Raw genomic sequence first — 24,983 nt, 5'->3', positions numbered from 1 at the left:
TGTGAGTCGACGGCTCAGCAGAGTACCTGGTCAGTGTCATGTCCGGCTGCCTCTACCACAGGTATGAGCCAGCAGGATAATAACCGGCTTTGGGGAAATAATTGACCTGCCAGTGCAGTGACCTTGAAAGGCCGGAGATTGTGGCGCGGCTACTTTAGTGGCTTTACACTGCCGGGCTTCACGCCTGGCCTCTTACTCAGAAATGAAACCAATCCTCTTCTCCTTTTGTTGTGCGCGCTGTTATGAATGTGTTTTAATGAGGTTGTCATGGAAAATAACCTTTTTCATGTGTAGACAAAAGGGGCCTCAGAGAGCTGGAATGCTGATCGTCACCAGCGCTGAAATGGGGAACCAGAGGATGCTTCTGCCATGGCAACACTTCAGGTTTCCTGGGACTCGTGCACATCGGCGATTTCCATGACAACCCTATCACACTCCGTGGGAACCACAGCCCTTCCCCCCATTCATGTTCAACAGTCGTCCAGACACCACACCTAGCTCATACTACTTAGCGTCCGACGTGCCACGCCCAAACTTTATGGAAAAATATGTCGCAATTCCGATGTTGGGAATCACTATTTGTTTTATCTTGTACAAATCTACGCTACGTCTAGTACAATAAGCTCCCCCCACCCGCCCACAAAAAAAAAAAAAAACAGAGACAAACATCTCCACCTAGGCTGACAGACAACTCCCTTCATGCATGCAAAGAGGATGCATGTGATCATTTCAGGGCCTCCGCTATTTCAATTATCTTCATTTTTTTTAATGATACATCTTCAAATGCAAAACGCTTGTGCGCGCGCAAGCAACATGACGACAAGAGAGACTTGCTGAGAAAAAGAGAGAAGTGAGAATGTGGTCGAACCTGATTCTGCTCTGAGCTGGTCGGCCCCACCTTGCAGGTGAGGTAAGGTTTGTATTGTGCCGTACAGCGTTATACGGCACTCCCTTCCGCCTTGTTCCACCAGTGATTGTTACTGAGTGAAACCAATAAAAAGGCCTGTGAAGTAACAATTCTAATAATAATCAAAAAAAATTGTAAACTGCAGTTATGCAAGAAACGGGCCTTTTACTCAGATCTTGGTGTATTGAGTCATGAGTCACGTATCGGTCTGTTGAGAGCGAGTGTTTGACGCCACTGTCTACTCTACTATGTCTGTCGAAGTTGGGGGGGGTGGAGCATAACCACAAAACCCGTTTTCTTTCTTTTCCCTTTGCTCCAAACACAAGTTGGCAAATCACATGTCTGTGTAACCACTGAAGAAGACCGATGGGGCGGCGTGCCCAACAATCGTCCCTTTGTGGCGCTGACATTGCTGATCAGTACCGGAAGAACCCGAGTCCTGAAGGATCACTCGGAGCAAGTTATGATAGTATCTGTCGGATCTGCTGAGTGCTGTGTGCACTCGTAATAACAAAGTTGATTTAAATACTTCCTCAGGGTTTGCTGGTTCTGGGTGGTTCTATTAGTGTGTGGTGTACTCAGTGCACAGTGGGGTCATGACTGAGCTGTACGCGGGGCTGCGATTCAAAAGTTAAATGAAATATGGAATATGTGTGTCCTCTCAGGAGGACAATTACTGTAACTTATCCAACATCCAAATCTGGGGCATTCTTGCATTTTGATTTAGTCTGCTTGTTGACATACACACGCACACAAATTGTGAAAGAAATTGTACATTTGTCGTACACAGACGAACAACGTGGAGGCCGGTTGCTATTTTTAGTTTATATACTTTTTTATTTATTATATACCTTTGATTGCGTGTTTGTGAGGACTCTGAATGAGGGGTGTTTCAGCACGGCTGTGTGAGACAAAGCCAGCCGAGCGGTGCCTACATGCCGGGGGAGTGAGCCTGACTGCAGCCGAGTCACTGCCGCTTTACACAATAGTAAAGCCTTCTGTCTGTGGCTGGCTGTCTCACTGCGCCCAGTCCTCCTCCTCTTACACAATGTCGCACCCAGCCCTGAGATTTCTGAACTCCTATTGTGAAGAAAACAGCCTTGGAGTGTGTATTTGCGGGATTTACAGAGGTCATTTCAAAGAGTTGAGATGTGAAGTGTTCTTTTAAAACACAAGGGCCATGTGCCAGTCGCTCCGTGTGTTGTAGCGCTCACCTCACTGGGCTATTGACTAATTGGAAAAGTTGACAATCGCCCGCGCCCCTCTCTTCCGCCGTCACCGGGCTGTTGTTTTATGGCGAGCTGCTGCACAGGCTGCCCTCGATGGACTGGCGGCCTGTCCAGGGTGTCCCCTGCCTTCGCCCTATGTCAGCTGGGATAGGCTCCAGCGCCCCCGCGACCCTAATGAGGATTAAGCGGTATTGAAAATGGATGGATGGATGGATGCTGCACAGGCATGTCAGTCACACACATTCTCTAACGCACACACACACACACACACACACTTACACTCACACACACATACACGTACAGTACCTACAGATAACATACATGTACACATCCTCGTATACTGCAAAAGAAGTGACACATGGCCCCCGGTTTCTGGAGAAAAACACATGCACAATGCACTGCATACTCATCATTCTTTAAGGGACTGACACATTGCCACAGCCACTGGAGAAACAACAACACACACACACACACACACACACACACACAGAGCTTCCTTTTCCTACTGTCCTTCTCTCAGGAGTGTGATGATCATCAGTTTCATTTTCCAGTAATGGTCATCTCCCCAGTGTGTGTCAATGCTGTGACCTTTAGCCCCACAATAACTCATAAATCAAAGGCGACCTCTGCCTCAGTCTATCTTTCAGGAGATTAAGTCTTTAAAAAACAAAACAAGCCGGAGGGCAACGCTCACCACTGGGTGGGCAATTTACGATACTTATGACCAACAGTTTTATCTTGAGTATTGGCTGTTTCTAATACCCATTACGTTCCATGATGGTGTTCCACAGGGTTCAATACTTGGTCAACTCCTTTTTTTTAATTACACAAGCTTCCGCTCAGTACAATAATTCAACTACACAGTGTCATTCTGATACACGTGTTTTTTGCTGCACAAGTTGTCGACTCACCAAATCACCAGCACCTGAGGCTCTGCAGAGCACCGTACGGCAAAACATCCTGCTTTAACTATGACGAATAGTGAAATGATTAGTCATATGGCGACCGACAAATCATAAATCAGACATTCACAGTTTAAAATACACACTGTGTGATCTAACATGCATCATCCATCATTGTCAAATGTAAAGTTGTATTCATATGAATGGTTCTAAATAAAAAAGTGTATAATCATTATTATAACTATATTATAATTTTTTTAAATGTATCTACAATTATTTGCTCTGATTTTTTCCCTATACTGTTGTTTGAATTGTTGTACAAGACTCAACCTTTGTGTTTGTCCCGAGGGTAAAATACTGGAATCAGAGAAGGGAAGCTATAATGTGGCACAGGGCAAAAGCCCATGTAGGAGGGAGACAGGCTGAGGATAACTTTGAGCGAAGGGGCAATCAAAATCAAATTAAGACATCAAAGAATATGCTAAATATGTAGCGAAGAGAATTTATCTGAAAGCATTTGCATGTGCCCTGTTGGCTGCCTGCCTGTGGTTTGAATGAGCCAGCAGGCGTCTGTTATGAAGGGACATGGTGCACTGTACTTTCTGAACGCTGCAGTACAGCTTCCAGTGGGGCGACCATTGTGTGTGAGTGTGTATGTGTGTCAGCTGTGGTATCTGAGCCACCGTTTACATTCAATAAAGACGAAATTCCTCATATTTAGTCGAGCTGCCATGTTTCCATGGTTACTGGCCAAGGGTTTTCATACTTGATTCACTTCCTCACCCTCCTGAGCGCTCTTTTTGTTTTTGTAGACCTCACTCCGTTTCTTTCCCCTCCCCTCGTGCACATTACTACATTTAACTCCAGCTTCTCCTCACGTGATTTTCTTCTACTCTTTGGGAACATTTCTGCTCCTCCTGTTTCCTGCTCGGTGCCACCCCTGCGTTTATGTCGCCCCCACAAAAGCCTTGCTCTCTCAATGAAATCCAGACACACACACACACACACACGCTGTACTCTCGCTTCGACTCAAAAGAAAAAGAAAACAACTCCTGGCTGTAGCTAGGCAACTTCAAATATGAGTCATCTCACTGCCGCGCCCATCATCAACTGATCATCCCTTCCCTCCCCCCACCCTCCCTATTGACGCACACACACACACACACACACACAGCCTCTTTATGAAGTGTAGTTGTTCCAAGCATTGACACTGTGCAGCCGTGTGGCTCATCTGATTCTTGAGGTGGGCAGACGGGCCTTCGAAGTGACAAACCGTGAGGACATTACCAGTCGGCCCTCAGTTGATATCCTCATGACCACAATGTGATGACTGATCACAGCTTGAGTCACTAATTATCAGATGGTGGAGTTGGCAGTTAAACTAACTGCGCTCTTGTTTGCTGACGCTTTGGTTGCGTTCGGCAGCCCGCAGAAAATATCTGTTTTTCTCATAAATAGGTGGAGCATCTCGAGTCTATTAAACTTTTATTAGAGGCATTTATTTCCTGGCCAGAAAAGCAGTTTCAGTTAAGTGTATGAAACCAAACTATAAAATGCAAATGAATGTATGATATACAGGAGTTAGGTGGTGAACTAGTCTCTGATGTGTAATATACGACTTATTGCTGTGTGCAGTTTGACAAAAGAGAGAGATTATTTAAAAAGAGGGCAAAGGTCAAAGGGGTTGTATGTCAGGGTGGCGTGAGATCTGTCAGCAGCGCAGATGTTTTTTTGTATTGAAACATATTTTTCACTATTCGTTGTGGTCAACAGTATTAAAGAGAGGGAAAAACAAGCTATTTCTAAAGATACATATTTATGAATAACGTGTGTATCAGTGGAAATGATTAGTGTAATGTAGTACCGCCCTCTAGTGGACAGGGAAATTGACTGTGTTAAACGTTTTTAATAGTCTACACTCAAAGTACACGTTTTAAAATCATAATCCTGCTGAAGTAAATGTACTTATTATGCAGAAAAATGACCCTTTTGAATGATAATGATGCATCATAGTTTATATCTTGTAGCTGGTGTGGTGGATGGAGCTTGTTCCCTCCAAAATATCACAAAATATATATTTTGTGACTTTTCTTTCCTTTTTGTGACGCTTTGTATAATTTTAGCAGCTATAGATCCCTCTAAATTGTCGAGGGGAAATCTCTCTTTGGAGTTTACAGACAACATCAGAAACAAAACAATGGGGCCTCGGCCAGACGCTGCTTTTTTTTTGTGAGGAGCCACAAGCCGAAAATGTTTGAACCACTGATTTAACAATTAACTGTGCTTTGTATCTCTATTTTTTTAAGGAAAAAAAAACCCAGATAAATGTTGTGGGGTTCAAAAGTGTTACCATTTCCCTCTGGAGTGGAATACAAGTATAAAGTAGCAGAAAATGATAGTCCTCAAAAGTTAAGTGCACGAGTAAATGCACTCAACGTTAAAGAAACACACTTGAACGTGTGACATCTGCGAGGTTAGGCAATAATAATCCGCTGCTTACTGCGCATGTGTCCGCTGGCTCGTTAAGGCCAATTAGCAGACAGGTGCGTTGGCAGGAAGTCTACAAAGACCCCGCTGCGGCTCCCCCCGGCCCAGTGTGCGCAGAGAGAAATTCTTATCTGACATGCATTTGAAACACACGGGATACTGCGTCGGTGTCCTTCTCGTTTACGCCGTCACAACCATAACGTTACCCTCGGTGGGCTGGTGCGAGCCCACCGGTCACACCTCCAGAACGAGCCCTCGCCCGGCTCTTCTCGATGAGAGGGCCGGAGACTTCACGACGGGGGGCCTCAGTCCCTCGGGCGGAGAGCGGCCGCAGCTCGACTCGAGAAGTCTCCCGAGCTCCTTTCACAATTTGGAAAACGGGGACGGAACGGAGACCGAGACCCCCGCAACGACTCCCAACCCCACAATGGCGTCTACGTCACGTGACAAAAGCTTCGAAACCCGGAACAAACCAAAGCGAAGCGACCCTCCAAATGAGGACTGCGGCAAAGGGAGAATTGAGCATCTCATTCCCGGAAAGTTTTATATTACTGGTCGACTGGAAATAACCCCTAATGTTGGCTACCAGGCCGACTCTGCTGCGTCAGGTAAACTATTAGTCTTCCATACACTTTCATAATTCTGTTTATTCCCATTGAAGTTACGTTGGGTTTTTTATATAAAATGTATTCGCTTTGTTCTGTTGTTGCACAAACCAGTACAATACATTCAATTTTAAAAACATATACAATTTAACCGCTGAGAGGGAGTGTATATAATGTTTAAATAAGTAATTTAATTTTATAGATTTTTTTTCATGTCAAACTTTCCTAAAAGCAGGATATGAACTTAAAGCAACGCATTTTTGAATATTTGTTTTACAAAGATTGTATTCACTTTTCTTTTTTTTGTACATATGCATTCATTTAAATACGAATTATAATCTCGATGTATGTTTTTCTGATCTCAAATAAAAGTTTCAGTTTGCGATTCCACCACTGCGAAGCCTTATGTTATACAAAAAAAAAAGTGTATTCTCCGTTTGGAGCTCTGAGGTGGTTCCGTTTTTGTTCACCAGTCAAACCTCCGGGAGGCCTGGAGAGGATCAGGGGACAGCGGCTCAGTGGCTCAGAGGAGAGCTGGCAGAGGCTGCAGCCCGTGGTGCATTGTGGAGACGACGCAATGACCCTCACTGTCAGGAGGAGACGAGCTGTACAACTACAGCTGGACCGAGGTGAGGCTACAGCCCCTCCATGATGTTGTACAAAGCTTGAACTTGGAAGATGCACCACACAAAATAGTAGGAGCTGGTGTGGACTTTAAACACTTTTTTTTAATCATAAGGGTAAAATTAAGGTTTTGTTTTGCTGTCTTTTTATGTCTCAGTGAACGAGTCCTCCGTGCCCCTGTCCCAACTGCCACCTCATTGTGGCTACTCTGTTCAGACCACATGGAGAGACCTCAGTCTGATCGCTCGGTATGATTCCTGCCACGTCACACAGGAGGTACGAGGTATCTGTGTAATATATTTTATTTTTAAGTGTCGTGTAAAACATGACTCTGTGCATTGGAATCAACCAACTAGCTGATTTTTGCCCATGGTGTCTGTTCATTTTGATAAAGTAGTGGGAAAACACATCAAATGGACAAGTTCACTTTGTTTTTGATGTTCAAATGGAGGATTTCTAATCCCACTGAAGCCTCTCACTTGATCATTTGTCAGAGTGTCTTGTTTCCTTGCACCGAACACAATCTTTTTTTAGTAACAGGGTTCAGATGAATTATCCATTACAACTGAAGTGACCCACTCTTGTGTCATCTTAACAAGATAGTTGGGGACTTGCTAAAAAACCTCATGTTTTTAATGTTTATTTAAGATCTTCCCAAGGATGTTAAATGGCAGCAGCAGTAAAAAGGTATAAAAGAATGCTGTTCTTAAAACGTGTGTTTTAGGATGACGGTTATGCGTTGCCTCTGCTGTGGAGGGGGACTCCGGTCCAGATGTCCTGCCCAGCCCCTCAGATCCAGCCTCAGGCTGCGGGCCCTCCCTCCCTCTGCTGCTCCCTGCACGGTATGACCGTCAAAGTGCAGGGACTCCATGCTATGGAGGAGCTGAGCGTAAATGGTAAAAACCGAAGCTACGTCAGATTTTCTTGTATGTTTTTCCAGACTTTTAACATAAATATGACTGTTTTTCCTTTTCTCGACAGTCCGAGGTGAATGGACCCCTTTGGGGGAGTTAGCCGAGCAGTGTGGCTACAGGCTGGAAAGACAAGATGCAGAAATTATAATTGCTGCTCCATTCATTACATGTGGCGTCACAGTAAAGGTGAATTTCAGGAAGGGAATAATCAATAATAATGACTAATCACTTGTCAGTGAAGGATGATGCCAAAATGATGTGACTGGCATCACATGATAGATTCAAGTCTCGTTTGTTTTTATGTGAACTTTAGAAACATGTGTTTAACATCTTTAAGAAACAAAATGATCCTCTGAAAGAAACAAATGAAATCCCATACATTGAATGAATCTGTCAGCCATTGATGAAATGGCAATTTAATATAAATACAAGATCAAAGGATCTAGGACTAAGATTCAAAGCATTTAGTCGTAGGGTACAAAGGTGCCCTCGTCAGAAGTCGGACCGCCATTCCTCAACTCAACTGCTAAATATGGATGTTTACTTCCTTGCGTGGTCAGACATTAATGATCTAGTCCTGATCGTGGTTGTTTTCTACACAGTCTCACACAGAAAATCTCATCTTTTTCAGGATGGAAAATACACACTTTCTCTTCAGGTGGGAGGGAAGACTTTCACACTGGCCTGTCCCGTCTCTCCCCATGAAGAACTCTCACTGACCCGTCAGCCTGTGTTCAACAGCCCTCCTCATCTCACCAGAAGGCCAGCAGAGCACATGCCAGAATCCCTGGACCCATTTCCATGGGCTCCACCTTTCTACCTGGCCCCCCCTTATTACCCCCACCCTACATATCAACACAGGTATCCTAGTCCTGATGAACGCACTGCAGATATCCCTCCTACCCCCTCATCTTCAACTCCTGACCCTACAGTTAGTCCTCATTCTTTCCTCCCTGTTGCTTCCCAGTCAGACTATCAGAACTACAACTCTTACCCCATTCGAGTCGCAGAGCCTTATACACATTTCGGTGTCCACGGTTCTCTGCCTTCTACGGTTGAAGCGCAGGATTCTGGTCGGGTGTATCCAGATCTATCAGACAGCCCTGTGCTAGGTGTCTCCGAGCGGCATAGTGCTGCCCGTTCCGTCTCCTCAAATACAGGCTTACTAATTCAAGTTGAATCCCCACCTCCTCTCCAGCCCCCCAACCATGCCTTCAATCCATACTATCACTACTACCATCACCCTAAAATCCCTCTCCGTGTCCCGCCTCAAGACCCTTATCCAGGCCTCGAGGTTCCCAGAGAAGTGTCTTTAACTAATCCTAATAACCCTGAGAATCTGGTGTTGCCCCACAACATGCAGCAGTCTGAGGCTCAGATACCACAGGCTTCTCATCCCCACACCATTCCAACTAGTCCTCCCAAAGCCTCTGCACTGTACACACCTCATCCTCCAGATCCCTATCCAAACCACTACTCTCATTACTTTCCACATGTTGTACAGGGCGAGGCCATAAGATTGGCGCCTCTCAATCCTGACACGGCTGCAAAAGCCAATTTGCCTAATCATCAAAACTCAAAGTCTAACGCCTTCATTCATCCACTTCCTTGTTCATCACAGGTTCATGACGGATACAACTTAAATACTGTTGATTCCCAAAACGCAGACAAAATAATGATCTTTCAAAAGAATAGTCCAGAAGGGATCAAACCTCCACTTTTCTCAGAACTAAATGTTGAGCTGGATGCTCCTGTGGCCCCAGCAGTCCAACCTCCCCTCCCCCACACTTACCCTCCTAGGCCCAGCGCTGTTGCAGCGCCACCTCCCGAACAACCCTCCGTCCCCACTCCATCACCCAACCATAATCTTCCTCCTTACCCATACAACCCGTATTATCTCTACTACCAGATGTATTATGAACCTGAGGGTTTACACGATCGCGTCTCTCCGACTTCCTTCAAAGAAGTTGTGGAGCATCTCCCCCGAGCGTCTTCCTCCCCAACTCGGCATTCATCCTATACCAATCAACAAACCACTACTCCACCCACAAAACCAGCGCATGATGTTCACAATGACCCCCTACATCCTTACTACCACTATTATTATTCCTATTATAACACACCGCAACATCCATATGATGCTTTTGGACGTCCTGGTGGCGAAAAAGCAGAAGAGAGGCTGGATAATGAAATGAAAGGTGATTGGAGTGGGGGGAACCTGCAGCTATTATTTTTTGGTGTCAGTATCTTGATTTCAGATCACCACAAGGGGGCAGAACATTATTCTTCAGCCCTGCTAGGCTAAAGATCTGGCTGAAACTAGACACCTGAATGGAAACAGTCATGGATCTGTCATCTCTCCTGCTGCTGAATAACACCATTCAAGTATAACTTGCTCTCTCTTTGTTTGCTCTCTGCACTCAGATCTACTCGGAGCTGTGTTTTCCACGCCCTCTGCCTCGCCCCAGGGCCTTGGCCGTGCGTCATATTTCGACTGCAGCATCTCTCTGGGCTGCTGCTCGTACCCTGTGAAGGGTGAGTCCCTCCCAAAGCAGATCCTGTCGAAACACGTCGGACACAAATTAATAGAAAATGAAGAAAATCCTAGAATTGGATGATTGTGTGAGCCTTTAAGAATAAAAGCCAACGCCCAAACTACCCTATTAAAAACATGAAATGGTTTAGAGAAAATATTTGTACTTAACTCTAGATCAAAACGGCACAGCTCAGGAATGACGTGTGTGTGTACACCAACAGACTGTACAATGGGACAACATTTAATCTTTGCGATGCCGGACTCCGTGGTGGAGCCCTCGGTGGCTCATCCCCCTGAGGGCAGTAATGTGTCCTGCACTCTGCAGAAGCTGACCCCTGACCTCTACGCTGTGCCGCTGGACGGCTGTGGAGTGAGCAAACATGTAAGAAACACGTCAATGTATAAAATATTCACGGTAGAGCCCCCAAAAAATGATGCCTTGTGAAAGTTATTCAACTTGAATGTGGCTGAACTGAGTGCTTTGACTGACCACTGTGACCAGTTAACTCGGAAATACTTTTTCCAACAGGTGTTTGGTCAGACTGTGGTTTACCTGTTGGAAGTCCTCGCTCTTCAACAAGACCACAGCGCTGAGCTACAGAACTCTCCCATCAGGTATGGCATTACTGTGGAAGGGAACTTTTTTTTTTTATCCTTTGCCTCAATCTATCGTTTGAGCATGTCTATTTTTTTCTGCTGTTGGCTTTGTGTAATTCCGTTCTCAGACTAGTATCAATTTCTTGGCCAAGATCCTCTACTTGTCAGCTGATTGCATTAATGCATATAAATGCAATCGGTCAGAAAAGCACATTTCTCAATAGTTTTGTTCAATCTTCTGATCCCAGGAAGTTTTGAAGCTTTCACACGGCACTTGGCCAGGAGTGGGAGTCGATGCTCAGGCCTCGTTTCCAACACGTGCTCATTGTCCTGTCATTTCTTATGATTATAGGCATAGAATCTAGCACAAAATAGAGGGAAGTTGAGTCTCACAGAAAACCCCACTCGTGCAAAATATATTGCCTCTATTTTTATAGTCAAATGTTACAGGAGTTAACGGCTGCATGCAATTATGCCAAAATCCCAGCTTCACAATCTTGCCAACGACACGAAAACATGAACACCGTTTATTTTTAAAAGCCGTGCATGTTTTGGATTTTAGAAACATCAAAGATGCTCGGCTTGGTTTGGGATATTGAGACGTGCTGCATCCACTGTGTTGATCCGTAGGTTGATGGTGGAATGTATCTCCTTCCCGGGTTTCCCAAGTGAAGTGAAGCTCCACGTGATGGATCCACCTCCTCCACCTCCCGTTCCCTCTACACCATCCATGGGCACTCTGCTACTCAGAATTGCCACAGGTGATTGTCTATCTGTATTGTGGTAGGAAAATATGTTTTATATGTATTAAAGCTATGTTGCAATATATTCATATCGCATAACTGGATTTTGAAGTTGTACCATTATCAAATGTATACCGAGTCGTAGGAGGTGAACGTGCCCTTTCATTGACTTCAGTGTCGTGATCACGACACGTGCAAGGCCACAGCAGACCAGACCTCACTCTGTCGGCAGTATGTGGACGAGGAAAACAGGATGCCGAGCAGGGAGGGTACAAGGGAATGGAGGGGTCACGTCGGTTGTACTGTACGGATTACGAAGATAAGAGGGCATCGGGACATTGAACTTACAAAGGGCTCTAACATACGGCTGACAATAGATCCATCAGTCTTGAATTGGGCTTGGCTCGACAGTTGAACTTTGTTGCCCTGTCCCGTTGGGATTCGGGTAATCGGCCACCTGGACCCAGAGACCAGATAGCGGATAGTTGTCAGGTTTGAAGTTAATAAGCTTTTGTAGTTCAACATCATCGAGACCGCATACCGAAGAACCAGCCACAACTGTATTCTCTTTGAAATGACACTGTACAACGTTATAATACGTTCCAATATTCTCTTCCTCGTAGACGAGACCTTCACCAGCTTCCACCCCGAGGCTCACCTGCCTCTCAGCCTCATGCGAGGCAGATCCGTTTATATGGAGGTGAACCTCCTGGACCCCCCCGAGCCCGGCCTGGTGCTGCTGGTCCACTCATGCCTGGCTTTCACTCAAGCTCCATATGCCAGTTGGATGCCGGTTTATGATGGGTACGTTCTGCAGAAATTAATTGTTTTGCATTGCAGGAGTCAATGGGCCATGTCAGTATATTATAATCCATTCTCCTTCAGATACCAATATAGTTTGTATTTTCATTGAATTCTAATTACCGGTAAGTCTGAGGAGCCATCTGCAAATTATGGGATGCAGTGTTGCACCTCTAATAAAAGGTTTAATCCCAGTATCAGAAAACACAGTAATAATGGCCTGATCTGACTAAGGGGCGTAAACCAGATTTTTGATATTGGCCATGTTTCCATGAACATTAGTATTCATGAGATGATTCTTATAGAATTTGGGAACGCCCTTTTCACTCAGTCAGTGTCAAAATATCTCAAAACCTACTGGGGGACATTGATGTTCTGGAGAAATCTAATATAGATCTAATCTGGCAGATAATCACCATTTTGATTTAAATATCTCAAGAGCCAGTGCTATTGCATTGTTGGGTGATTTTGAGTTGTTGATGTGCTCTCACTGTTGTTCAGGTGTGGTGGTGACTCACAGCTGCTTCCGTCTCCGCGCTCTAACCCTCACCACCTCCGGAGGTTCAGTTTCTCTGGCTTCCGGTCTCTAGACTCAGAAAGTCCTGAAGGAGGATACTCTCACCTGGGGGACCCAGAGGTACCTCTCTTAACATGCGCTTACAATTAAACATCTCGGTGTCTTCGAAGTGACTTTTATTCAGGCTACCCCAAATATACCCCATCCATGATCTACATGTAGACTAGGATTACTGTAATTGGGCTAATAAAACATTTTTTCTCCCCTTCCCCCCCAGATCTACTTCTTGTGCTTGACAGAAGTGTGCTCTGCTGCAGGAGGGCACTGCACTGTGGGCTGCATCAACGGTAAGCTTAACTCGGTGGCAACAGAGTGGTCCAATAGTCAACAGGGTTCTTATACATTCATTCTATATCGTCCCTCTAACAATAAATGTGATTGAATGTATGAAATGTATTGTGGCTACATGTAGTAGTTACACTTCACTTTGCATTATTCCAATGAGCTTTATAAATCTTGAGGACTTAAAGTTAACTTCTTGCCCTCACAGGTCCAAACGGTGGTGTATGAGCAATGAAATAAATACTTTTACACAACTGCACTCTGGTTTGGAAATAACAGATACACAAGTCTTAGTGGATGGGAAAAGCCCTCGATGGCATATTTATTTAAAAACAAAATGTAAAAAAAGTGCAATGCAATAGTACTACAGCAGGAGAAATAAAAACAATTCTTCCCTTAATGTACTTCTATTTGGTCCAAAAGGCGTTTGGCAGAAACGTGAGGGAATAAACTCAAATTCACTCGTTTATACATTCAGTTTAACAGCCTCAAACCGTACCTGATGACTGGGGAAGCCTGCAGAATATGTCTCAATGAATGCCTGTGACTTTATTTGACCTTTGGCCCTCGGTGCAACACCCTAACTGGAAGAAATAAAGCGGAATGCAATTTTTGCAAAACTTAAGGCAGCGTATAAATTAGTGGTACCAATGTGACATTACACCTATAGCATTAAAAAATTAAAGTGAAGATTAAGGGAAACTCATAACGACATGGAACACGTTTTCAATGGCGTAAAAAAAAAAATCCCTTTTGTATTCAGACACATGAATTCTAACATGTGCCATTGGCTCAGAATTTAATTATTTCACTTGTAACAGACAAAAGCACAATCAGCCATCGTTGGGGACAACACACTGCTCATTAAAATAATCACACTAATGTAAGACATGGAAGTTTCTTGTATAAAAGGGACGCATCATTATTTAGCAGATTCTCAGGCTAGAATGCACTTGTTGTCGAGCTGTTTCTAGCTGGATGAATAAAGGCTCATTCTAACATCCATTTTACTAAGCATGGTTATTTAAAGAAAATGTATATTGATGGTTGGCAACTGCTATGAAAAAAAATGCAAGCACTGATTTAGGATATCAAATTGAAGTCAGCAAAGCTAGTATGAACAGTAGTTCATATACAGAGACAAATCTGTTAACACTTATTTGCTGGTTGAGTCTAAATTCCAGTGGTCGTCAAGCGGTTGAAACGGGAATCCTCCCGTTAGTACACCGTGGAATAGTACGTAGTGACCGCTTGCTGGTCTCTCTTGGTCTGCTTCAGCAGGATAATGGTGCAGACCAGGGCAGTGATCTGTGATGCAGACACAGGAGGGGGAAGTGAAGGGTGGGGAAGGGACCAACCTGCTTCAGGATTAAAACCCTCACAGAATGGGTTAGTGCGAGGGAGCCACCAGCCCATGCTCTCAATTTGGATGCAACCACTTGCGTGAGGAATTTAAAAGAAAAGGCAAAATGCTCAAATAAGTAGCGGCTTAAAGGAAAAATCCAACCCTGGTTATGTATCGTTTACCTGTATACACAGCCTTCACTGGTGGGACGACAGAAAAACAAAACGTCCAGCTAACATACTTCAGTGGAGGAATTAAATGTTTTATGTAGCCTAGTGATACATAATTGTAATGCGTGTAAAAGTATGCTTAATAAACAATTGCTCTTGGAATTTGAAGCTGTCGCAGCCCACTGTAGCTGTATCAGCATTTAGCCAATAACCTGTGAATTAAATGTCGTCATTTTAAAAAGGTGGATTTTTTTTTTCCTTTGAAAGACAACTGGAGACACCATGCAGAGAGGCACTGAACATGAAAAGAATGGATTAAAAACAGATGCGTATTCTCTATGCAAAGAGCGTTGTGAAATCAAGACAGAGGGAAACTAGAGCATAAGCACACTATGACTGAGCCAAAGGGATGTTGGCCACAGAGAGAGGGGTGAAGACGACTGGGTCGGGGTAAGGGTAGGGGTCGGGGTAGGAGGTGGAGACTAATCCATGCTGAGACATGACAGAAGTGGCCTGAGTCAGGACAATGTACTGAGGAGAGTTGGACAGACAGATCTTTTTGCTGAGGGTTATGCTGCAAATCAGAGCTATGCACTTTGAACACCAAGGATGGAGAGAATGCAAGAGTGAAGGGTAAAAAAAAAAAGTATAATTTTTTTTTTTGAAGCAGACGGGGAGGAGTGTTAGTTGAGAGACAAAGGGGGTTTAGCGTGATTAGAACATGATCATATACTTTATGAACAAGGATGCAAGAAATGTAATGTTCTTTGAGGATAACGGGTGGCCTCAGCTGTTACCTCAATCTATGAGCCAATTGAAGCAAAGGATCTGGCTTGTGTTTGGCCATCGAATTTTGGTAAATGGTCCTGTACTTTCTAGTCTTCCGAACACTCAAAGGGCTTTAAACACTAAATGACATCATTCACACACTGATGGGCGGAGCTAAGGTTCCACCTGTGCATCAGCAGTAACTAACATTCACACACCGTAGCCACAGCTACTGGAGCAATTTTGCGTCTTGCCCAAGGACACAGCGACATGGACTGGCGGAGCTGGGGATCGAACCGCCGATCCTCTAATTGAAGGACGACCCTGCTCACCACAGCCATAGTCGCTCTATATTTTGGTGGCTCTCTACAATGCACCTCTGCCCTCATTGGCATTGTGTTGCACTTCATAATGAGCTGTATCAAGTTGCATGTACACAAACAATTATGTTTGGTAAATCTTGTAAAACACTTTTCATTCACCGGCCTATTTCCGCCAAAACGGTGACTTCCTTTACGGCATCGGAACGTTGAAATGTGCAGCACGCAACCAACATATTGGCTTACCAGAAGAACTCCAGTTCCAATGAAGATGCCCAACATCAGCTGTGCTTTACTGTCAAAGACGCTGAGGATGATCGCAGGACAACCCTGTAGCGGGAACACGACGGGGGAAGAAACGGTTAGTGCCCCACAGTTCCCAGTAGCGGCAACGAGAATGCAAAACATGTTCATCACAACGGCTTTCTTGCCACTAACTCACAGGCATCTTGATATTCTCCCAGACAGCTTTTGCTGCAGGACAGGTGTCATTAGCCAACTCCAACACCTTGAACCCGGTCACTCCACAGCAATGAAGCTACACAGGAGGGAGATGAAAGGAGGTCAAGAGAACTCTAAATGAATAATCTTTTTTTACATTTCATTTTGACATCAATTTACAGGCGCTAGCTAACACTTAAAATGTGATGCTAAGTAATAATGGCAGCTCACAAGCCAGGCGAGATAATAAACCAGCAACATGAGAAAACGTCAAAATTAATAAAAGCATTTTGTAATAAACCATGTATCCAATAAATGAGGCTGTTAATGAATAACAAAATAGCATTTAGGAAGGAAAGAGTTTGTTCTTACCACACTGTGGATGAACACGAGTGTGACACCAATGACCGGGTCTCCGCCAGTCACATACAGACCATACATGCTGGAGTAGAACTCCACAATGTGCTTTCCAACCTTAGCGATACAAATTAAAAACATCACAACAGTAAATATAGTATAATATTAGTGATTTATTTTTGACTGTTAGTGAAACTATTTTTCATGCTCATTTGTGTTCCTCCCGGTCTTTCCCCTTCCCCTCTTACCGCAGCCTTATTGGAAAAACCAATCACTCCGACAGTGATGTCAGCAATCGCCAGAATGGACAGAAGGGCGGAGAACTTAAGGAGAAGGAAAAAGAACCTCATGTGAATAAGCCAATATGAAACAAATATCATAACTCACTCCTATGCATGAGCATCAAAACAAGGACATGCGTGTCTTTGTTTTAACCAGTGGGAAGAACGCTCAACAACATTTTATATATATATATATATTCACACACTTTTCGTTTTTATCAAGGAAGAAAAAAAAAAAAAAAAAAAAGGTGAACTAAGACTGTCTACCCATACACACACACACATATATATACATATATATATATATATATATATATATATATATATATATATATATATATATATATATATATATATATATATATATATATATATATATATATATATATATATATATGTTTTGCACTAGTTCCGGTGCGTACATTGTGTTCGGCGGGCTCTTGTGATCACACAACAAGAAGTTGGTGTGTGCGTGAAGATGCCTCACCACTTGCAGAGCACATCTTTTCTCATTGCAGGCACCGTAGTCCCCGAACACCACCACGATCAGCATCACTGTGCCGAGAGTGATCAGTACGGTCACCGCTGAGAGGAACACAAGAGGAGAGAAACACAGATGTGGGATTGAACACCTTATCAGAGGCAAAATATCCTTGTGCAGTTATTTGGGAGAAATGATACACGGTACTGACCCATCACAAATGCACTTGAGTTAAGGGCTTCTATTTCGAAGATGCCCCTGGTCCCTTGGCTGAACCTCAGCCACAGGCCGATGCCCAAAAAGGCAAACCCCACCAACTGCCAAACCACAGAAATCACAAATTAAAAAAACTCTTCAAACCTTTTATTGTATTTATTTTGTACAGACGTACCGCAAAGAGGAGGTTGAAAATGAAGAGGGTGTATTTGCAGACGAGGCCACATCCATCCAGAGCCATGATGAGGAGCGGCGGGTTGTCCTCGTGAAGTCTGTGGAGGTGTAATAAACGATTTAGGTTACCCCGTCACTTCTGCTCCGGAGCACGCTGCACGTTAAATATACGCGCACGCGCGCACAAAACACACTGCAACCTCTTTCGGAGTTATGTTTAACATGTATACGTCGTGTGACTCAAACGTCGTAACAGCGCTGCTCCACTTTACGTAGGTCATTAAGTTAAGCTCGTGCTGTACGCCACGTGAACCGCAAACACATACCTTGATTTGTTGAAGGCGCTCGCGGTCCCTTTTCTCTCGCAGTTAGGCGGACGAGTATTACCTACAAGCCTGTAGCCTCCCCAGTGCGTGCTACTTGTGCAGTCACGCACCGCCCCCTTTGACTTCGCTCGGTCATTTCATTGGCTGCGAGGCGTGACCGCCCCGGGGTAGCACCAATCAGCGGGCGGTGGCGTCCAGAAGGAGGCGGGCCCAGGAGTGCGCGAGAGGCAAAATGAAACTTAAGGAAACGAGAGCTACGGGACGTCAAAGTGAGTTTTCTCTGTTATACGGGCCAACGGTGTGAACGGTCCATGTTTGATTTTTTTTTAAACTGGTCACAATCATTTATTGACCATCATTAAGTCAAACAGACCAGCCCGTTGTAGCTCAATCCAGTTGTTTATCGCGTGGAGAGAACCTATAAAAAAAAGGACTGGACATTTTTTTATTCTTGTAAAAGTGAAACTTAAACCCCAGCTGAGAACAAAGAAAGGAAACAGAAAGCACAGGAAATGGGTTGTGCTATCTCTCCCTGCCCCTCTCTTGGGTACACAATTCAACAGGATGCGTTGCACCCTTGCAGTTTAAAGTGAACAAATAGTAGCGTTAGGCTATACCTGCATGCAAAAATCATACACCTGGCTTTGTTGATTCATGTTTTCTCCTTGTCAGCCCACTTAGTAATAATGCACATCATATAATTATGTTTAACATGTGTCAACTACTGTCATCTCACTAACATTACCTCTAGTTTATCTATCCTACCTTGTGTGCATAGTGTGAATAGTATACAGATAGACACACATGTTTCTTCCGTACAGAGATACAAATACTCGTATGTTCATTGTCTATTTGCAGTGTGCTGATGGCAGTACACAGACAAACTTTACATACATGCAGAACACATACCCAGTGGTGGCTGGCCAATCGAGGGCCACGGGGCCTGACCCCACCCACATTGAGCCACAAAAAAATAATAATAATAATAATTAAATTGATAAATTATGCAAATTGTCATTTTTGTGTTTTGGAAATATGGAGTATACCCAGTAATATTTGTAAAATAGGATATCTGCGCAAAATATATGCTTTTTCCTGCACGTCCACTCCGCCTGTCTGCATTTCTCAGTGTTAGGATCCCTGTCTGTTGTTAGTGTTGGCTCCCCTCTTTGTTCCCCTCCTGTCCGGTTTGTTGTTGTGTGCTTAATGTTTTGCTTTTTCAGTCTACAGTCTCCACCTCCGGTTTCCGCCCACTACCACGCCCCTCTCCTTTGGCTCAGCTGGGGCTCGTTGCCCTAAGTGCCGCCAGCTGTATTAAGGACCATGGCATTCCCTGACGGGTTGTCAGATCATTCCGGTCACCAGTCTGGTTCCTACTGCATGTTGGGATTCACCAGATCTCTACCGATCCCGTGGGTAGCAAGGACTTGAGCTCGGTTGAGTTGCCCTCCCGACTCCAGCGAGGGAAGACTCGCGCCTGATCAGCTGGTCAACTCTGATCATTGTTTTGTTTGTTTTATTCTTTGCTGTTTTTTCCTTCCCGATCAATTAGGGAAATAAAGATCCTGAATCTTAAGGTCTGCTGCGTGAGCGTGCGTTTGGGTCCTCCACACCACACAACCCTAACAGAATGATCTGACCAACATGACGGACCCAGCAGCCGCAGCAGCATCGCTTGCGGAGGAGAATCTGCAGAGGGCGATATCGTCGCAAGGCAATCTCCTCGGACAACACCACCTGATGCTGCAGAACCTCCTCGACTCCCAGCGTTCCATCGGGTCCCAGATGGCGGAGATAGGAGGTCTGTTACGGGATGTCGCGCTGCACCGTTTTCCCCAGCCCGACCACCAGCCCCGTTCCTCTCCGCCGCAGCCGGTTCTGCAGGACTCGGCTGGCAACCATGAGTCTTTTGTTCCTTCTCCTGTGCCCTATGGCGGAGCGTCCGGGGAGTGCAGAGGATTTATGCTCCAGTGTAATTTTGTTTTTGACCAACAGCCCCGCACATTCGCCTCGGACAATGCTAGGGTGGCTTATATGGTGGGGTTGCTGCGCAGCAGGGCACTCGTCTGGGCTGAAGCTTGGCTCGTCAGACGCTCTCCTGCCCAGGTTTCCTACACGCGCTTCGTGGAGGAATTCAAGAGAGTATTCGACCACCCGGTGTACACCCGGGACGTTGTTCAGCGCCTGCTCAGTCTTCGTCAGGGCTCAACTAGCGCAGCGGAGTACTCTGTGGATTTCCAGATTCTGGCCACGGAGTCTGGTTGGGACAAGGAGGCACTAAGGGGAATTTATCGCAGCAGTCTTTCGGATTCTCTGAAGGACGAGTTGGCCGTCAGGGAGGAGCCGGGGTCTTTGGATGAGCTCATCACGCTCTCCATCAATATCGATAACCGCATTCGGGAACGTCGTCGGGAGAGGAGCTACAGGCCTTCCTATCCTGTCCGTCAGTTTGCTTCCACTTCCAGCTCTCAGCCTCCGAGCCTGTTCCGACGTTCCAGTCTTGCGCGCCCCCGCTCTCCTCCCTCGGCACCTCCCCCTTTGGAGCCGGAGGAACCGATGCAACTCGGCCGGATTCATCTCTCTCGGGAGGAGAGAGAGAGACGCCTCCGCGCTGGAAGCTGTTTGTACTGTGGTGAGTCGGGACACCGCATGGCCGTTTGCTCTGTTCGGCCAAAAGAGAGAGCTCGCTGGTAAGAGTGGGGAAGCTAGTGGGCGGTTCAAGGTCAATTCCCCATTCCAGATCTCGATCGCTATTTCCTGTCACCCTGGGCTTGCCATCTGGGCCAGTGCACCTATCGGCGCTCATCGATTCAGGGGCTGAGGAGAGCTTTTTGGACACTGAGTTCATCAGGAGTCATGGGATTCCGGTGGAGGCGTTAGAGTGCTCTCAGCCGGTGTACGCACTGGATGGCAGCCTACTGGCAGAGATAACTCACTGGACTCAGCCTATTTCCCTGCTCGTGTCTGGTAACCAGTCAAAAGACCCGGTTTTTCGAGTTCCCTTCCCCGCAAACACCCCTGGTTCTGGGACTCCCCTGGCTCAAGGACCATAATCCTCAGATCGATTGGGCTGGGGGTCGGATCACCGGTTGGAGTCCCGCCTGTCACTCCCACTGCCTCAGATCTGCTGTGCCCCGGCAGCCTAGTCTTGTAAGCAGACATGACGCTTGTCCTAGCCTCGCCGCAGTGCCTCGGGAATATAGGGACTTGGCAGAGGCATTCAGTAAGGAGCGGGCCCTTTCACTTCCTCCTCATCGTCCCTACGATTGTGCCATTGACCTGCTTCCGGGCGCGTCACTTCCCACGAGCCGGTTATATAATCTCTCCCGGCCTGAGCGTGAGTCCATGGAGAAGTATATAACCGATTCAGTCGCCGCAGGAATCATACGGCCCTCTTCTTCACCTGTGGGAGCGGGTTTCTTCTTCGTCTCCAAGAAGGATAAGAGTCTTCGTCCCTGCATTGATTACAGAGGTTTGAATCAGATTACCATCAAGAATAAGTACCCCTTACCACTTATCTCCTCTGTTTTTGAGTCCTTAGCTGGAGCCAAGATTTTCACGAAGCTGGACCTCCGTAACGCTTATCACCTGGTCCGAATTCGTGAGGGGGACGAATGGAAGACGGCCTTTAACACACCCCTGGGACATTTTGAATATCTGGTGATGCCGTTTGGTTTGACCAATGCCCCTGCCGTTTTTCAGGCCCTTGTGAATGACGTCCTCCGCGACTTCCTAAACCGTTTCGTGTTTGTGTATATTGATGACATTCTCATCTTCTCCCCAAGTCCTCAGGAGCACACTAACCATGTCCGCCAGGTCCTGCAACGGTTGTTGGAGAATCAGCTCTTCATCAAGGCGGAGAAGTGCGAGTTCAACGTCACCTCTGTGCAGTTCCTGGGCGTCTTCATTGAGGAGGGTCAGGTGAGAAAGGACCCCGAGAAGGTGAAGGCAGTGACTGAGTGGCCGGTACCCGCCTCAAGAAAGAAGCTCCAGCAGTTTCTGGGGTTCGCTAACTTTTACCGCCGGTTCATTCGGGAGTACAGCCGAGCGGCAGAACCACTGACACGGCTCACCTCCTCCAAGGTACGTTTTTCATGGTCCCCTGAGGCTGACAAGGCTTTTCAGTCCCTCAAGGAGAGGTTCGTCTCGGCTCCAATCCTGGTTCACCCGGACGAGACTCACCAGTTTGTTGTTGAGGTGGACGCCTCTGACACCGGCGTCGGAGCTGTACTCTCCCAGCGGTCAGCTGCCGACTCCAAGCTTCATCCCTGTGCTTTTTTCTCTCGTAGACTTTCTCCGGCGGAGAGAAACTATGACGTTGGCAACCGTGAGCTGTTGGCCGTCAAGCTGGCCATGGAGGAGTGGAGGCACTGGCTGGAGGGATCAGTGATCCCCTTTGTCGTCTGGACCGACCACCGGAATCTGGAGTATATCCACACGGCTAGACGCCTCAATTCCCGCCAGGCCCGCTGGGCTTTGTTCTTCACACGTTTTAACTTCACCATCACCTTTCGGCCAGGGCACAAGAACACCAAGCCGGACGCACTTTCCCGTCAGTTTGCCCCGGTGGAGGGAGATTCTCCTCCCGACACATCTTACCTGCCTCGTGCATGCTTGGTGCTGTTTCCTGGGAGATCGAGAGAGTGGTACGTGAGGCCCAGCAGACCCAACCTGACCCCGGAGGGGGCCCCCCGAATCGCCTGTTTGTCCCTTTGGCTGTCCGTTCCCGAGTCCTGCGGTGGGCCCACGAGTCCCGTCTCTCTGGCCACCCCGGCATCCGCCGGACAATAAGCTGGCTCCGCCGCTCCTTTTGGTGGTCGTCTCTCGAGGCGGATACTCGCTCATTTGTGCTGGCCTGCTCTACGTGCGCCCGCAACAAGGCTTCACACCGACCCCCCGTGGGGTTACTACGACCACTCCCTGTGCCTCAACGCCCGTAGTCTCATATTGCAGTGGACTTTGTCACTGGTCTCCCCCCATCAGACAGCAACACCGTCATTCTGACGGTGGTGGACCGGTTTTCGAAGGCCGCCCATTTCATTCCCCTGCTCAAGCTTCCATCAGCCCGTGAGACCGCCGACTTGCTGGTTCTACATGTGGTTAGGCTTCATGGGATCCCTGCGGACATAGTTTCGGACCGTGGGCCGCAGTTCTCTTCCCAGTTGTGGAAGGCATTCTGTCACACCCTCGGCGCCACGGCCAGCCTCTCCTCGGGGTTCCACCCACAGACTAACGGCCAGACCGAGAGGATGAACCAGGAGCTTGAGGCCATCCTCAGGTGTGTGACCGCCACCAATCCCTCCTCATGGAATCGTCACCTCCCGTGGGTCGAGTATGCCCACAATTCCCACACTTCTACCGCTACCGAGCTATCCCCATTTGAGGCCTCCATGGGCTATCAGCCTCCCCTGTTCCCTAGCCAGGAGGTCGAGGTAGCTGTCCCTTCAGTCCAGAGCAGTGCTCGTCGTTGTAGGCGCGTGTGGAGGGAGACTCGGGCTGCTCTGCTTCGCACAGCTGAGCAGAACAAGAGAGTGGCGGATCGACGTCGTGTTCCAGCACCGGCCTACCGTGTTGGACAGTCGGTTTGGCTTTCGTCCAGGGACATCCCCCTCCGCACAGAGTGTAGGAAGCTCTCCCCCAGATATATCGGCCCTTTTCCCATCATCTCCATCATCAACCCCGTCTCGGTTAAACTACAGTTGCCTCGTTCCATGAGGATTCACCCAGTATTTCATGTCTCACTCCTCAAACCCGTTGTCTCCAGCCCCCTAAACCCTCCGCCAGAACCCCCTCCACCCCCCCGTCTCTTCGAGGGGGGCCCCGTCTACACGGTCAACCGCCTATTGGATGTCCGCCGTCGAGGTAGGGGGTTTCAGTACCTGGTGGACTGGGTGGGTTATGGACCGGAGGAGCGGTGCTGGGTGCCCCGTTCCCGGATCTGTGATCCGTCGCTCATTTCAGATTTCAACCGGCGGAACCCCATTAGACCCGGTGGTTCGCCAAGAGGCTCCCGTTAAGGGGGGGTACTGTTAGGATCCCTGTCTGTTGTTAGTGTTGGCTCCCCTCTTTGTTCCCCTCCTGTCCGGTTTGTTGTTGTGTGCTTAATGTTTTGCTTTTTCAGTCTACAGTCTCCACCTCCGGTTTCCGCCCACTACCACGCCCCTCTCCTTTGGCTCAGCTGGGGCTCGTTGCCCTAAGTGCCGCCAGCTGTATTAAGGACCATGGCATTCCCTGACGGGTTGTCAGATCATTCCGGTCACCAGTCTGGTTCCTACTGCATGTTGGGATTCACCAGATCTCTACCGATCCCGTGGGTAGCAAGGACTTGAGCTCGGTTGAGTTGCCCTCCCGACTCCAGCGAGGGAAGACTCGCGCCTGATCAGCTGGTCAACTCTGATCATTGTTTTGTTTGTTTTATTCTTTGCTGTTTTTTTCCTTCCCGATCAATTAGGGAAATAAAGATCCTGAATCTTAAGGTCTGCTGCGTGAGCGTGCGTTTGGGTCCTCCACACCACACAACCCTAACACTCAGCTGCTGGCTGAATCGTTTTGGCCCAGAAGAGACTGGTCTAAAAAGCAGTTTATTACTTTATTACTGATTAAATATATAAATAAGTGATACACAATTTAGCCAATCCGTGACCTAAAATAGGTTCAGCTTTTGGCCAGTCATCATTTTTTTTAACGAGATGACAATGGGAGAGGGAGCAGCTTTTGTGGAGGTGGATGAAAACAGGCACACTTTAACCCTAACAAGGTTCATATGGGCATCTTAATATACAAACTTGTTCTATTAGATTTTATATACTGTATATATGTGATTTATAATATACGATATGTATATGTTATTATAATATATTTATGATATGTATATTGTATATTTACATTAGATGGTATTTA

At 46.6% G+C, this 24,983-nt stretch overlaps 2 protein-coding genes across 3 annotated transcripts; one reads left to right on the top strand and one right to left on the bottom strand.

Moving 5' to 3' along the window:
- Nucleotides 1-7,572: 7,572 nt before the first annotated feature.
- Nucleotides 7,573-13,517, top strand: LOC117735212. Its single transcript, XM_034539712.1, has 11 exons — nt 7,573-7,650; nt 7,736-7,854; nt 8,300-9,866; nt 10,093-10,203; nt 10,426-10,586; nt 10,734-10,819; nt 11,432-11,562; nt 12,168-12,348; nt 12,847-12,982; nt 13,140-13,209; nt 13,413-13,517. Exons 1-11 carry the CDS (start codon nt 7,599-7,601, stop codon nt 13,430-13,432), a joined length of 2,634 nt encoding a protein of 877 aa, XP_034395603.1. The 5' UTR covers nt 7,573-7,598; the 3' UTR covers nt 13,433-13,517.
- zgc:65811 (uncharacterized protein LOC393524 homolog) lies at nt 13,499-18,211 on the bottom strand. 2 transcript variants are annotated; one of them, XM_034539713.1, is made up of 9 exons: nt 18,084-18,211; nt 17,759-17,855; nt 17,579-17,684; nt 17,374-17,471; nt 16,854-16,928; nt 16,621-16,722; nt 16,250-16,345; nt 16,054-16,137; nt 13,499-15,313 (listed from the first exon to the last, which is right to left on the bottom strand). In XM_034539713.1, exons 2-9 carry the CDS (start codon nt 17,822-17,824, stop codon nt 15,110-15,112), a joined length of 831 nt encoding a protein of 276 aa, XP_034395604.1. In that variant the 5' UTR covers nt 17,825-17,855; nt 18,084-18,211; the 3' UTR covers nt 13,499-15,109. The 2 variants fall into 2 exon arrangements, with proteins under 2 accessions (XP_034395604.1, XP_034395605.1); XM_034539714.1 differs by having other exon boundaries at nt 13,499-14,512.
- Nucleotides 18,212-24,983: the final 6,772 nt, after the last annotated feature.

Source organism: Cyclopterus lumpus, chromosome 8, assembly GCF_009769545.1.
Source record: "Cyclopterus lumpus isolate fCycLum1 chromosome 8, fCycLum1.pri, whole genome shotgun sequence".
NCBI classification, from domain to species: Eukaryota; Metazoa; Chordata; class Actinopteri; order Perciformes; family Cyclopteridae; genus Cyclopterus; species Cyclopterus lumpus.
The sequence above is the reverse complement of the archived record's forward strand: the minus strand, read 5'-3'. Positions and strand labels throughout refer to the sequence as shown.

Coding starts and splice junctions, on each gene's coding strand:
- LOC117735212 (XM_034539712.1), top strand. CDS start 7,599: ATGACCGTCAAAGTGCAGGGACTCCATGCTATGGAGGAGCTGAGCGTA. Junction 12,349..12,846: donor TGGATGCCGGTTTATGATGG/GTACGTTCTGCA, acceptor ACTGTTGTTCAG/GTGTGGTGGTGACTCACAGC. Junction 13,210..13,412: donor CACTGTGGGCTGCATCAACG/GTAAGCTTAACT, acceptor TTGCCCTCACAG/GTCCAAACGGTGGTGTATGA.
- zgc:65811 (XM_034539713.1), bottom strand. CDS start 17,824: ATGGCTCTGGATGGATGTGGCCTCGTCTGCAAATACACCCTCTTCATT. Junction 16,929..17,373: donor AAAGATGTGCTCTGCAAGTG/GTGAGGCATCTT, acceptor CTTCTCCTTAAG/TTCTCCGCCCTTCTGTCCAT. Junction 16,138..16,249: donor GGGAGAATATCAAGATGCCT/GTGAGTTAGTGG, acceptor TTCCCGCTACAG/GGTTGTCCTGCGATCATCCT.